The following is a 14109-nucleotide window of genomic DNA, read 5'->3' on the forward strand; positions in this document are numbered from 1 at the left end:
TTTTAATAGCCCAAATAAAACAGTAACTGTGAAAGCTTACATGGAGTATGCTTTCTAGTTTAATCAAAATTTATTTTTTAATTGCTTTACTATGTTTAATTTCAAGAGTTCCAGGTAAGTGCAGAGAAGTCTTAAAATTCCATAAAATTCTTGCTGCCCTCGAAATTACCTGCGTCAAAGCTTCCATCAGGTTCCTCACCACCTGCTCTTGGTCCTCAGTTAATATCCTGTGGAGGGTGGCTCTCCTTTCACTATCCTTCTTCAGCATGAAAAACCCAGAATCTTTCTCTTCAGGTGAAGGAGGTGCACTGTGATCCTCAAAATGTTCATCTGGGATGCTGAATGAAAGACACTCAGTGAAAAGAAACGTTATAAAAACCCTCCCAATGCACACATTCCTAATCTACTGTGTAACAAAAATGTCAGGTATCTCCTTACCTCAGAAAAAGGGACCGGATTCCCTTCCCATCTTTTTCTCCACAGGATTTGGCTCTTGTTTTGAAAGAGAATGGATCTATTTTTAATTCTGTATCAGGTGAGACAGAACCATACTCACTGCTGCTACTTGTATCTTCCACCAGAACAGGGACAGGTAAGGATATGCTCCGAAGATACTCTATTTGTACAGGAATATTCAGAAATTAGGATTTAGTAATACCATCAGAGTTTTGAAGTGAACATTATTTTTTCAGAGACAGAAAAACTCCAGCCTTCCTACACACCAATACAAAATATTAGAAAAAATTGTCAAAAAACTTTAAAGCTTATTTATCTGGAGTAGAGTTATCTTTCAGGTATGTTTTTATTCCTGAAAGATGGAAATGCTGGGCTTCTTGTGAGTTCACTTACAGAACTTCAACACTGAAGTGAACATGCATCTCCTGTCTTCCAGCATTAGGAAAATGTTTCTATAGAGTAAGTCGTCCAAGCACCTTCCAAGATCTTAATTTTATGGGTGTATATAAATATATATATATTTATATATACATTACATGTAAGTATATATACTATAACACATATAAGATACATTTCTTCATCAGATTAACTTGAGCAAATTTAATTAATTCATAGTCTTTGACTAATAACAATACACATGCAGTTAAGTCAGAACTTTTAGTTTTAAATCGAGAGCACACTTTATGGCTGCAGGAAACTACTCATATCTATTCCACATGTGCACATTTCAAAATGTACTTTGATACCAATTCAGCATGAAGGTAACTATGTGTGTGTTCAGTTCCCTTCTGCACTCTCCCAGTTCATTTCCTGAAAGAGATGAGTATCCTGTATCCTGGTCTGACAAGGGGTCTCAAATGCATTCTGATTTTTCAGTTATAGAATTCAGTCTAATAAAAATCTGTGTTCTTTTTCTCCACAAACCTTGGCTCTCTTGCTATTGTAAAGCAGCCAATGCATTTCCATCAAATGCCCCCATAAACAACAGCACAGCCCTTCAAGCCTGTATCACCCACCTGCCTGGGCAATTAAGCCACAGGCTGGTAGGATTAAAAACAGCAGCTCAGCTATGCACGATGAATTAGATGCTCCTAACAGACAGAGGTCACTTATTTTCATAATTGTGACCACTTTTCTCTTTCCAACTTTTTAGTGTTGACAAATTATACCAGAATAAGTGATAACTACAGTATCTACACAGGTATGTCTTTGATAGAGAAGTAGGTTAAAACTCACCGTTTGTGTTAGCTGAAAGGACTGTGTGAGAAAAGCAAAGAAAAAAAGAAAGTTAAATATGCTGAAATTAACCGAGAAAATAAGCATAGTCTAAAGGGTAACTTCCCATTTCTATGGACTATCTCAATTCACTTGTCTGCAGTCTCCAAAAGTGTAATTTATCGCAATTTAATTTTATTCTGAGGGGGTGGAAACCACATTAAAATTGATCATCTAACATCATCTCCCTTACCTGATATTTTTATTTAAGTATCATGATAAAAATATATAGAAGATATTTTCCTAAGTATACATCCATACACCCTAGAACATGTTATTCCTGCTCTCAAAACTCCTTTGCTACTTTCCATAATGCAGAACACTGCAGGAAATGAAGATTTCCTGAAAATGAAATTTTATGAAACAAAAATAATGCAGTGTGTGCACATTTTCTATGGAACAAAGATTATTTTGCTCATGTAGAAAACTACACTGAGGTTTAATAGCATGTTCTAACCTACACTAAATATACTGTATATAAATATTCTTTCAATGGAAACATATGCAAATTAAAAACCAGACAAAACTGAAACAAACAAAAAACCAACAACCATAAAAGCTGCACAAAATCACAGACTTTTAGAAACCTTATTAGAAATATTTACATAAATTGACTTCTGTGACAACATGATAACTGAATTCTGCTACAAAGGTGTTTCTGCAGTAAGCTGCTGGTACAGAAGGTTACAACTGAGCATTCACCTGGGATGGAGATCTGCTGTGTTCATCTGAAAGACTAAATCAGCAGCTTCAGGAAACAGTAACATGGGCAAGAGAAAACTGCCAGATTGAATTTAGCAATGCTTACCTGAGAGCTTTGAAGGAGACTTTCTTTTCTTGCTTGAAACCTTCAAGAATTCATCTACAAGCAGCTCATGAGCAAAAGCTCGTTTATCAGGATCAGGTTCAAAGCAACGCAATATGAAAGCCTTGGCTTCTGCAGACATGGATTCAGGAATTTCTGGGTGTATTTTAAACATCCCCACCTGAGACAAATAAAGGGAGAGACAATGGCCTAAACTGTTCTTCCCCCAAACACTAAACAACATCAAAAAACTGTTCCGATTGTAGAAGTGGTATATCATTCTCAGGTTTTTATACTAACTTTATTCAACTAGTTTATTAATTCAGAGCTAAAAAAAAACCAAAACCCATTACAAACGGCATAAGGGGTTACATTTAAAAACACCACAACTGTAAGTAGAGGCTCTCACAAAGCAGAAAACTGCTTCTTTTCTCAGTTTGGTGTTGTTTTTTTCTTAAACACCCAGGCTGCTGAATAGCTGCTATCTCTCTACTAATCTACTCAAAAGTACACAGCACTACTCCCTCTCAGTTGAACCAGATTATTGTTCTTAACATCCTCACAATTCAAGCACTTCCTTTATCTTCTTTTCTTGCAACCTCGAATTCCAGCTTCTCCAAAACAGTCGTCAGATTTCCTGTGTTTAGAAAAACAAGTCTGAGCTGTAAAAGGAGGATGTCTGACCTTAAACATGGCTGCTTGTGGTTCTCCCAGTTCATAAAACGGGGGTTTCCCTGTAGCCATCTCAATGATTGTGCAGCCCAAAGACCAGATGTCGGCAGCCTTCCCATAGCCACGTGGCCCTTTGTCTATGATCTCTGGTGCCATATACTGGAGGGTACCTGTTTAAAACACACTCTTTTTTGTTTACTTAGGTGTATTAATGCTGCAAATAGACAGGTAAAGGACAAGAGGAACAAAATGACTGAGGAGTGAGCAATAGCAGAAGAGTTTAAAAAATCCGCTTTTATCCCCAAAATCAAAAAACTTCCATATGCATTCTATATGAAACTCAAAATACTACTCAAGATATTACTTGTGATAAAAGCATTTGATACCATCTGCTGATCTGGATATCACTTTTCAAAGTCAATAACAATTATTAAATGTTTCAATGAGTTTTGGATCAGATGTAGCTTTCATTTATTTTTTTATATCTTAGGATTAAAATTTGGGAAAGCATTTTGAATTGTACCCAGAGGAAAAGGAAGGGAAACCTGAAACCTTAAGCTAAGAGAGTATGTGATATGAACATTTTCTTCTGAAGTAAGGGAATCAACCTGACACATCATTCTGCATTCTGTTCCTTTTACAGAAGAAATGGAAGAGTGAAGGATGGAATTAAAATAACAGTCTCTTCACATTTTACATAATTATTTAATGCAGTGCCACTGCATGATTTAACACCAAATCAAATTATCAAGCAGAAGGAGGAGCAACTTAATGACAGGTTCTGTAGATAAGCAATTCTGGAGATGAAGCCAGGATGTCCAAGAAAATCATGAAAGAAAAAAGACCAGCAAGATGAAAAAGCCATGCTCACAAAGGAGATAGACTCAAATAAAGCACAGGAGAGACACAGCTCTTCTGTTGTAGAGGACTTTGATGTCACAAGCAGAACATCCAAAATGGCATTCTCTTTGAATGGTGCATACAAGTACAGCATTTAGCTTAAGATCATATATCCAAAAGTTATTCTTCCAGTAACCTTTTATACTGATTTGAAGTCAATGAAAGTTCAGCATCTGTGGATTCTGACCCTACATACACAGTTCGAGTGAGGATAAGAAAATCTCCTCAGGGAACATACCAGTGAAAGTCTCAGTACAAGGATTGATTCCTGCAAGTCTCTTTGAAGTTCCAAAGTCCGAAATCTTTAACACTCCACTGTATGTGTTGATAAGCACGTTATCACCCTGAGGAAAAGAACATGCAGAGCAATTATTTTTCTCTGCAGACCCTTCATCTAAGACTTTTTGCATAACCTGTTTCTACAATGCACTCTTTACTAAGTGACTTCTTAACAGAGATGAAAGGGAAATCAGCAGTGTTCCTGCCTTATGCAATCCCATTAACAGAAACTTCATCTCAAAGTGAATTTCCCCTCTTACCAGAAGGAATTCAGTTAAAGAATAGTAAAAGAGGAAAAAAGGCTATTTTTTAAGAAAACAATCCAAACATTTTTTTTCATCTGCAATCTCCTTGGAAAAGAACTTGCTAATTATCCCATCCACAATCTTCTTCACTTTGATCAGATTTTATGAAAGTTCAGTCATGTCTTCAAAAACAGAAAAAAAAGTATCTACTTTATCACATTTTAAGTTGCTATATGTCAATTTTTCCTAAAATAAAAAAAAAACCTCAAACATATTTTGTTGGTGCAAATTGAAATCAACAATGGTTCACCTATCTAATCCATGGTTCAGAATAGCAGAGAGTTTTTGAAAAAAAAGTTTTTAAATTACAGGACAAATAAATGACTATGCAGTTACATAACACTATCAGGCTCAATTCTCTGCAAATTCTTACCTTTATGTCTCGATGCACTATTTGATTATCGTGGAGGTATTTTAATCCTTCAAGAATCTGCTTGGTGTAAAAGCCAATTGTCTGCTCATTATTTTTTAATGGTCCCCATTTTGATCGTAGAAGAGCAGAAAGACTGCCTATAATTTTGGAGAGCAAAAAGTGAGATTAAAAATCCAATTAAACTCTGCTTTCCTCCCCAAAGGAAAAAAGTAACAACAAACATCAGTCCCAATCCAAGTGTAGGCATCTCATCTATAACCAAAGTCCTCTCCAATCAAATGCTTACTTGCCTCACCACTGGCCTGAGCAATTAAAGAGTGTCAGTATCTCCACTGGCCTCAGCTGCAGCAGAGAAGTGTATGCTTCCTCAAGCACACAAACCAGAACCCATTTAATCAATATGCCCACCTCCCTCCTATGCCTGGAGAGAAGTTTTCTCAGGAATGTTGTAAAAGCGTGAAAAAGGGTGGATGTGCATATGTACATACACCAGCTCCACAGTTTCAGAAAAAGCTAAGCTCAAGAAGTGGGATTTTAGTTGTGTCTGGCTGCTGTGAGTTCTTTAGTCACAAACAGAAGCAACAATCACCGATCCCGTTTCTCGTGCTGTGTACCACTGGAGGCTGGCTACGGCTCTTCTGGTAGGATGAGCACAGATCATCTCTATTTGTGTTGGGTTTGCATGGAAAGTGTTTGGTAGCAGGTGGGCTGCTGGAGGGGATTCTGTGAGGGGCAGCTGGAAGCTTCCCTTGTGTCTGATGGAGCCAATGCCAGATGCTTCTGGCCACTGGCTGAGCCCATCAGCAAGAGTGGCAATGCCTCTGGGGTAACAGATGGGAAAAAAATACGTGCAACAATTGCAACCAGAGTGAGAAGTGAGAATATGTGAGAGCAACAGCCCTGCAGATACCAAGGTCAGCAAAGAAGGAAGGGAAAGAGGTGCTCCAGGCACCAGAGCAGAGATTCCCCTGCTGCCCATGGTGAAGACCTCAGTGAGAAAGAATGTCCCCCTGAAGCCCATGAAGGTCCCTGAGCTGGAGGAGGTGGTTGCCCAAAGGAGCCAGCCTGGGAGACCATGGGAAGCTCATGCTTGAGCAGGCTCCTGTCACGACCTGTGGCCCCATGGGGAGAGAAGCCCATGCTGGAGCAGGTTTGCTGGCAGGACTTGTGACCCCTGGGGGACCCACACCATTCCTGAAGGACTGCACCCCATGGAAGGGATCCACACCTGGGCAGTTCATGAAGAACTGAAGCCCATGGGAAGGACTTGCATTGGAGAAGTTCATGGAGGACTGTCTCCCTTGTAAGTGACCCCATCCATGCTGGAGCAGAGTAAGGAAGTGAGGAGTCCTCCCCTTGAGGAGGAAGGAGTGACAATTTTGATGAACTGACCACATTCCCCATCCCCCTGCACCATTGGTAGGAGAAGGCAGAGAAAATCCTAAGTGAATTAAAGCCCAGAAAGAAGGGAGGGGTAGGGAGAATGTGTTTCTAAGATTTGGCTTTATTTCTAACTATCCTACTCTGATTGGGTTGACAATGAATTAAATTTGTGTCCCCAAGTCAAGCCCATTTTGCCTGCAGTGGTAACTGATGAGTGATCTCTCCCTATCCTTATCATGACCCATGAGCTTTGTATTGTATTTTCTCTCCCCTATCCACCTGAGGAGCAGAGTGACAGACTAGCTTTGGTGGGCACCTGGGATGCAGCCAGGGTCAGTCCACCACTGATCTGTAGGTAAAAGGAGCTCGCTCACCTGCTAGAGCAATGATCTGAGCTTTATCTGTAGCACACCCTATCTAACTACTGAAGGAGATGCCTCTGTTTGAAGACACAGTTTTCCCCATTGATTTCAGAAAGAGACACTATTACATCTGTATGAAATATGTCTCATGGCCCTATTAAAGATTTTCATACTTTTAAATGTTAAAAAAACCAAACAAACCCCTCAACCACCAAACCAGTCTCCCCCAAAACTTACCACCTGGCACCTGTTCCATGAATATTTTGATGAAGCCATTCTCACTAAGAGAACCTAAATACTGGACAATGTTCTTATGTTTGAGATGCTTATGCAAAGCTATTTCTTCATGCAGAGGCTGGGAGTACCTGGAAAGCAAAGGAGCAGTTTATTCTTCATCTCCGTGAAGAAAGCCTTGAAACAGCTTACATTGAAAATGACTGCTACATACAAAAATAATATGTAATCATATCTAAATACAAATAACATATATAAAATATATATAATATTGTGTATTCATACACAGAAAATGTTACAAATGTACATAGAGTGAGGAAAACAAAATTTATGGAAAATAAACTCCACTCCAGTCTAACTCCAAGAGAATAAACAGTTGTGACAGTGGCTGGATTCATGTTGGTGCCAAAGTGAATTAGTAAACTATAAAACTAGTGTATAAACAAAAGCACCTCAATAATGAAAATGAATCACCATTTAAATTTTAATTAAAGTAGAAGTCTTTGCTGAAGGAAAGATGGGATATCACAGTAAGAAAACAGAAATCACTAATGGAGAGATATTTTGAAGAACAAACCAAAACTATTTCATCAAAGGCAATTTAGTCCAAGGCAAAGTATTTTTTCAGAGATAAGCTTTTCAAGCCAAGAAAGTTTCTGGAGTCAGGATCTTTCTCCAGTATGGAACACCACCAGAGCTCAGCAGCTGATGTGCTGAACCAATGCTGAACTGACGCTCTTCCTAACTTAGGCCTGCCCTAACACTTCCTCTTGGAGGTGGGTCAGCTGCCAGATTTTGTGTATTTTCTGTGTATTTCTGGCAAAATGTAGACAATATGCTGACAGTCTGGTGGCTATCTTCTCTAAAGCACTAACACCTGTGGCAACACTTTCAGAGTAGCTGAAATAGATGATGGACACAGACTTCTTCTGTCAGTCCAAATGTGAAAAGTAGTTGCAGCATTTGCAATTGAAGTTGTTATGGGAAAAGTACCTGTGACTTCCACTCCCTTTTAGCACAGGTACCAATCACTCCCTCAAAGAGCATCAAGCTACTAGTGGAGGTTGAACTCTTAAAAAAAGTGTAGGGGAAAGAAAAAAAAAAGTAGTCATCTGAAAATCCCACTGGAGAAAAACTGTTGCAGAAAATAATTATTTGGCTAATGAAAAGTATGATTATGTAACTCTGAGTCTGTTTACTAAAAACTAATTTGAGTTTTGCCTTACCTCTTTACATGATTATAAAGATTCTGACAACACAAAGATTGTATTCCTGAGTTCTGTTAATGAGATATTAATTCTGAGCAGCAGCAGCAAGACCATTATAATTCTTTTCCCTGCACTTTTAAAAAGCACAGTTGAGACTTGAGCAACTAAAATAATTTTGCAAATAAAATAAAGCCATCAGAAAATTTTTCACTATGATGAAGCACTTTTTATTTTAGAATTTAGTCACTAGGAGACTTTAAATGGTATGAACAAAAATTCTTAATCATCATCATAGAGTGCCTGGAGTTAAGGAGAGACTTTAAAGCTCCAACCATCCTGACATGGGCAGGGACACCTCCCACTAGACCAAGCTGCTCAAGGCTTTATCCAAGCTGGCCTTGTCAGTCACTCTTTCCCTATCTGCCACTGCTGTAACCCTGCCACAGAAGGCCACCAAATTTGTTAGGCATGATTTTCCCTTAGTGTTGCTGTGTCTGCTGTCACCAATCACCTCATTATTTTCCATGTGCTTTAGCACAGTTTTAAAGAGGACCTGTTCCAGGATCATATTCAGGATAGAGGTGAGACTGACTGACCTTTAGTTCCCTGGGTCTTTCTTATTCCCTTTTTAAAAACAGGGCGGGGGGGAAGAGGGGGTTTATTTCCCATTTCCAGTCAGTGGGAACACATGGATGTAACTCTTCACCATGGACTTGCCCATGTTCAAGGTCCTCAGATGGTCTCAAACCTGATCTTCTACAGTGGGTGGTTTTTTCTGGAGACAGTCCACATTTTCCCTAGCTTTCCTTTTATCACCATTGTACTTACAGAATCTTTTCATGATGCCCTTGACATCCCTGGCCAGATTTAATTCTATTAGGTACTTTAGCTTTCCTAACCTGATCCCTGGCTCCTCAAACCATATCCAATTTCTCTGTATTCATCCCAGGCTACATGTCCTTGCTTCCACTCTTTGTAGGCTTCCTTTTTGTGTCTGAGTTTTCCAGGAGATGCTTGTTCCTTCACAGAGGTGTCCTGGCTTTTTTCCCTGATTTCCTCTTTGTTGGAATGCAGAATGTGTCTCTGTAGTCTAACATTTCCTGACAAGCAAATTATTCAATAGCTTTTATTCAACATATAGCAAAATTGAAGACTCACCGCTTTTTGCACAGAAATACTTCAATTTCTAGCCCTGCTCTGACACAGAACTTAAATATTTTTTACAAATTCAAAAGATGGTAATCCTTACTTTTAAAATGATACAAATTAACTTCAGAGATTGTTTTCTTTCTATAGACTTCTTTCAAAGTGTGAAAAGATCAGGTTACAATTAACCAGAAGTGAATTACCACATTTTTCTTACTTTGCCATTAAAAGAACAATACTTGAAATTAATTCTGGAAGCCTCTAAACATTTTTGAGAGCTTAGATGAAAGACTGACAGCTTTCTAGTAATCTCTTTTGTGGCATGCTTTGCACACGGAACCTGAAACCTTTTCCATTGAAAATTGTTTAAAAATGTGTATTGGAGAAGAAAAATCTGGATTTTTTTCCTTATAGTAGTTACTGCTGTATTCAGGCTATCTTTCTATTAACCACAGTTGTTACAAACAAATGTCTTCTAACATACACAAAACTTCCAACTATTTTGAGTCAAGAGATTGTTTTATGTAATGAGGCCATATTTTCTGGGAAATTATAACGTATATTGAAGTTCAATTTGGAATAGCAATGTAGAGGATGGAAGGACGCTCCATAATCTAAGTTTTAGCACCTTTAATATATTATGAGAATGGAAAAATTATTAGACCACATATCCATTTGAACAGCCAATCTATAAATGAATTCCAAAAGATTTAGAAGTGATAATTTTTAAATGTCAAAGAAAAAACCAAGTCAGAGATGAATAACCAAAGGAAAGCCCACAAGACAGACCCTGAAAAAGAAACTGAGATAAGCCTGACAGTTTAATACAGTCAGTTTCACTTAAAAGCTCTTAACTTTAGATTTCATATCACTTTTATCACAATATTTGTGGAAATCTACATATACAAAATAGGGTATACTGGAAGTCTTCAGATACAAAAATACTAAGGACTCGAAGTGCCTGGTCCTTACATGGCAACCTTTGTACAGGAGAGAGAGTTACTCATACAGAAACTTTGCATTAAAAAAAAATAATTAACAAAGAGATAATTCTACCTGCTTTAGTCTAATGTTATGAGGCTTCAAAACGGTGCAAAAACAAGAAAGAAAAATGTCTTTATCAATAATTCAGGCCCAGAATTTTAAAGGACTGCACAAATCATTAATTCCAATAGGTCCTTTATAAGGACATGCCTGAGTACGTCTAAGTAGATAGGGCTCATCACCAGGTGTTTGAGAGAGATTCTGCACTTCATGGTTCTTTTTTGTTTGGTTTTGTTTTGTTTTAAAGAAAAAATACTAGTACCAAATCCAGCAAACATCTAAATTCTCATTTGTGATCACAATCTACTCCACTGCTTGGAAATATCTAGTTACAAAGATAGGAAACACAACTATATACCACAGACAGGTAATTTACTGGCAGCTTTGTAGAAGAGGCACTACTTGATCTGCAAATTAACCGACCACATTAATGATGAAATCATGTAATACACAAAATTTGGAATTAGCCACAGTTACTTTACCTGCTGTCTCTCTCTGGGATTTCTTTAATAGCAATTCTGACTTGATTGCTCAAATCTCGTCCTGCGTACACGATGCCGTACGTTCCTTTTCCCAGAATGACCCGCTCACCATTCTCATCATACTCATAATCATACTGCAAAGCAAACAACAACATGAATGGAACAGAAGGATAACATTTATTCCATCTGACCCTGCCACCATAACTAAGGCATCTAGGATGCTAGTAGCTTTCTGCAGAACACAGAGGAGAGAGAAGAACACTTTAAGACGACAGCTGGGATGCCGTGCAGACACACCTGTGTCTCCCCAGTGGCTTCTAAGGCAGCCTTTCCAGGGAGGTGCGCCAAGCTGGGCTAGGCTGGCCTGTACGCGGCCAGAGCAGCTCGGCTCCGCGCCCCAGCGAGCAGCGCCCGCAGCTCCCGGGCCGGCGCTCTGCAGGCACGGCCGACGACAGAGGGCGCTCTGCGCCAGGCGGAGAGCGCGGCTGCTGCCCCCGCGCAGGGAGCAAGGCGGGACACGCTTCCCTCCTCCCAGCGGCTCCCCTGACCTCCGCACAGCTTCCAAAACCAGCACAGCCTCAATTCTGGCGCTGCCAGGTCTGCCGGCAGACTGTGCCAATGGAAGTTAGTCAGGGCTGCAGTGCATTGAGCGTGGTTTCGGCTGAGCTTGAATTTCAAAGGGTTTAAGGCCAGTCCAAAAACATTTGTTAGAGAGATTACCTGATCTGTCCTCTTGTGTAACACAGACATATAACTTCACAAGTTCACTCCTGTGCTAAATCCAGTAGCTTAGGCCTAGTTAAAGTATTTTTTATTTTCTTCTATATAAAGATGGCTGTTTTTTAATAAAAGAGAGAACCCACTACTTCTTTTGTATCCACTACTTCTTTGTTGAATTCACTTCAACAATGAATTATTCTCATGGTAAAGTCATGCCTCTTAATTCAATTTTTTTGGTGTCACTATTTAATTACATTTTTATTCAACAGATTAAAGAAACCATTAGCACATTGCTATTCTTCCTGTAAAAATACTTACCCGCTGTAATCAAGTCACCCACTGCTTCTCTTCTTGCTAAAATAAACAAACAGGCACCCTAGGGTTCTCAATAGAGGCTCTTTTTCTATGCCACAAGTCACCCTGGTGGTTTCCCTTTGTCCAGTCTCCGATTTCAGAGACAGAATGTTATAAAATGTGTTATAAATGTGTTATAAAATGCCAACATCAAAACTGGGACGAGGACTCTCTGAATTCATTACACAGCACTGACTCTCTCAGTTAGTTATGGATGTCTCTAGAGCTTCGGAACACCAGATTTTGATGTGATAGGACAGGGGCTTAGGTATTCTATCCTGCTCCCTGCCATCTCAAAGAAAGCTTAAACACCTTAAGTGCTGCATTGCACCCAATGGCCTGGTACTCTCTTTCCAGCTACGTGTGTGTTCAGATAAAACTCCAGGTGAGAACACAGTGCACTTACAGTAGGGGCACCCCAAGCTTCAGTGGAAGTCTGTGGGCTAAGGGTATAAAAGAGACTCCCAGCAGCACCAACATCATCACCTGATTTGATTCTGCTGCTCACTGCTGTGCTGCCTACAGACAGTTGCTGGCCAGGACAAGCCTTCCCTACTGCAGTTATAGCATTACTTGTGCAGATAATCTGCCAATAATGGAAGTGCACACGATTCCAGTGATGCATGAAACAGACTTTAAAAACAGTCAGACAAACTGTCTTTAAAACTTAAACAGATCCTAGTGCTGCCTGACTGAATACACTCTGAAGTAACTGTTTCAAGAGCTGCTCTGAAGTAAGCACGACTGCAGAACTCCAAAGCTGTGTACCTTCTAAAGCCAGTTCACTAACTGAAATATGAGAGATTTAGCTATGCTGGTATTAAAAACTACATGAGGACCTTTACAAGGAAGCATTAATAGATAAACATTAGAGGATAAAATTGTGTAAACAGTAGCTTCACTAATTTCTCCTGGAAAAGGGATTAATAATTTACTTCAGCAAAGTGCTAGACTAGAAGCCCATAATTTTGTATGTTGGGAGAAAAAAAAGTACAAATACCTCTAGAGAGTCTCCATCACATTCCCCTTCCTCTGTAGTCTTCCCCATTTCTTCAGTGATACTGTTCACCATGTCAAAAAATCTGTACAAGAAAAAAAAATAAAAGGAGAGAAAAAAAGCAAACATACACTTGAGAAAATAACTGGAGACAGGATAGGAACAAAGTAATGAATGGACGAAGAGAGGACTTAAATACAGTAAGTATTATTTTATATAATTACGTATTATGCAATAATAATGTATATATAAGTATATATATAAGTGTTATTTATACAATAAGTATAAATTCAGCGTATAAGTTTGCTTGTCAGAAGAAAAATTTTGTTTGCATGGAGATTTAACCCTCAAAATCCGAAGTTTTTCTACTTCTTTTATATGTACAAGAAATCCATGATATCTGAAATTATTAATGGAATTAATATTTCAAAATCTACAGCTCGGTTGAAATTCTTATCCTATACCACCACTTCTTTATGTCCATTGAAAGAACTGAAGCATCATGAGAAGTGCCAGGAAGTCTTGCTACATTTGGAAGAGGTTTTGTAGTGTAGGAATGCTAGCTTCAAGTTTTTCCTTGAATGAAAAGGATGTCTATTTCATAACTTTTCATTTAAAAAATACAATTATATATGACTTCTATCCTTTTGAAAGAATGAAAGTACAAAAACCATGTTGTGCTAAGGTATTGCTTACTCATCTCTTAAGAAGAGCTTAGATGTAAAGGGGAATGAACACGGCAAAAGAACCTATATGAACTGGAATGGATGAAAGAACAAGCTGGAGACTGGGCTATGAGGTGGCCCCAGTCATTAATAGACAGTACTGCAGTGATTTTAGGTGAAGTTGCAGCCTTTTTTAGCACAAAAAGACGTGACATTTCCTCTGGGAATGCCTCCAGGATCAATTGAACACCACAGCCTTAAGCTTATGGAGCAGAAACACAGATTAGAGAAACTGAGACACCCCTAATTTTGCGCAACAAACCTTTGCCAAATTTCCTGCAGGGACACAGGCACAAACTTATGTAAACACCTGCTAATGTAAAGGAAATCAAGTGTGCTTCTTCGTAATTGTAAATAAAAATGTATTTACAGAGAAATCTTGACCTTGT

At 38.8% G+C, this 14109-nt stretch overlaps 1 protein-coding gene across 1 annotated transcript in view; it reads right to left on the reverse strand.

The window, feature by feature from the left end:
* MAP3K5 (mitogen-activated protein kinase kinase kinase 5) overlaps positions 1–14109 on the reverse strand; it is a 100281-nt gene that overhangs the window by 15200 nt on the left and 70972 nt on the right. The window contains exons 14-23 of the mRNA XM_069010477.1: positions 12999–13080; positions 10925–11058; positions 7048–7175; positions 5066–5202; positions 4347–4452; positions 3221–3378; positions 2540–2717; positions 1693–1713; positions 439–616; positions 170–338 (exon numbers count right to left, since the gene is read on the reverse strand). Coding sequence (XP_068866578.1) covers positions 170–338; positions 439–616; positions 1693–1713; positions 2540–2717; positions 3221–3378; positions 4347–4452; positions 5066–5202; positions 7048–7175; positions 10925–11058; positions 12999–13080 — 1291 coding nt within the window. The remainder of the gene's footprint in view (positions 1–169; positions 339–438; positions 617–1692; positions 1714–2539; positions 2718–3220; positions 3379–4346; positions 4453–5065; positions 5203–7047; positions 7176–10924; positions 11059–12998; positions 13081–14109) is intronic.

The sequence above is a fragment of the Aphelocoma coerulescens genome, chromosome 3, assembly GCF_041296385.1.
Source record: "Aphelocoma coerulescens isolate FSJ_1873_10779 chromosome 3, UR_Acoe_1.0, whole genome shotgun sequence".
NCBI classification, from domain to species: domain Eukaryota; kingdom Metazoa; phylum Chordata; class Aves; order Passeriformes; family Corvidae; genus Aphelocoma; species Aphelocoma coerulescens.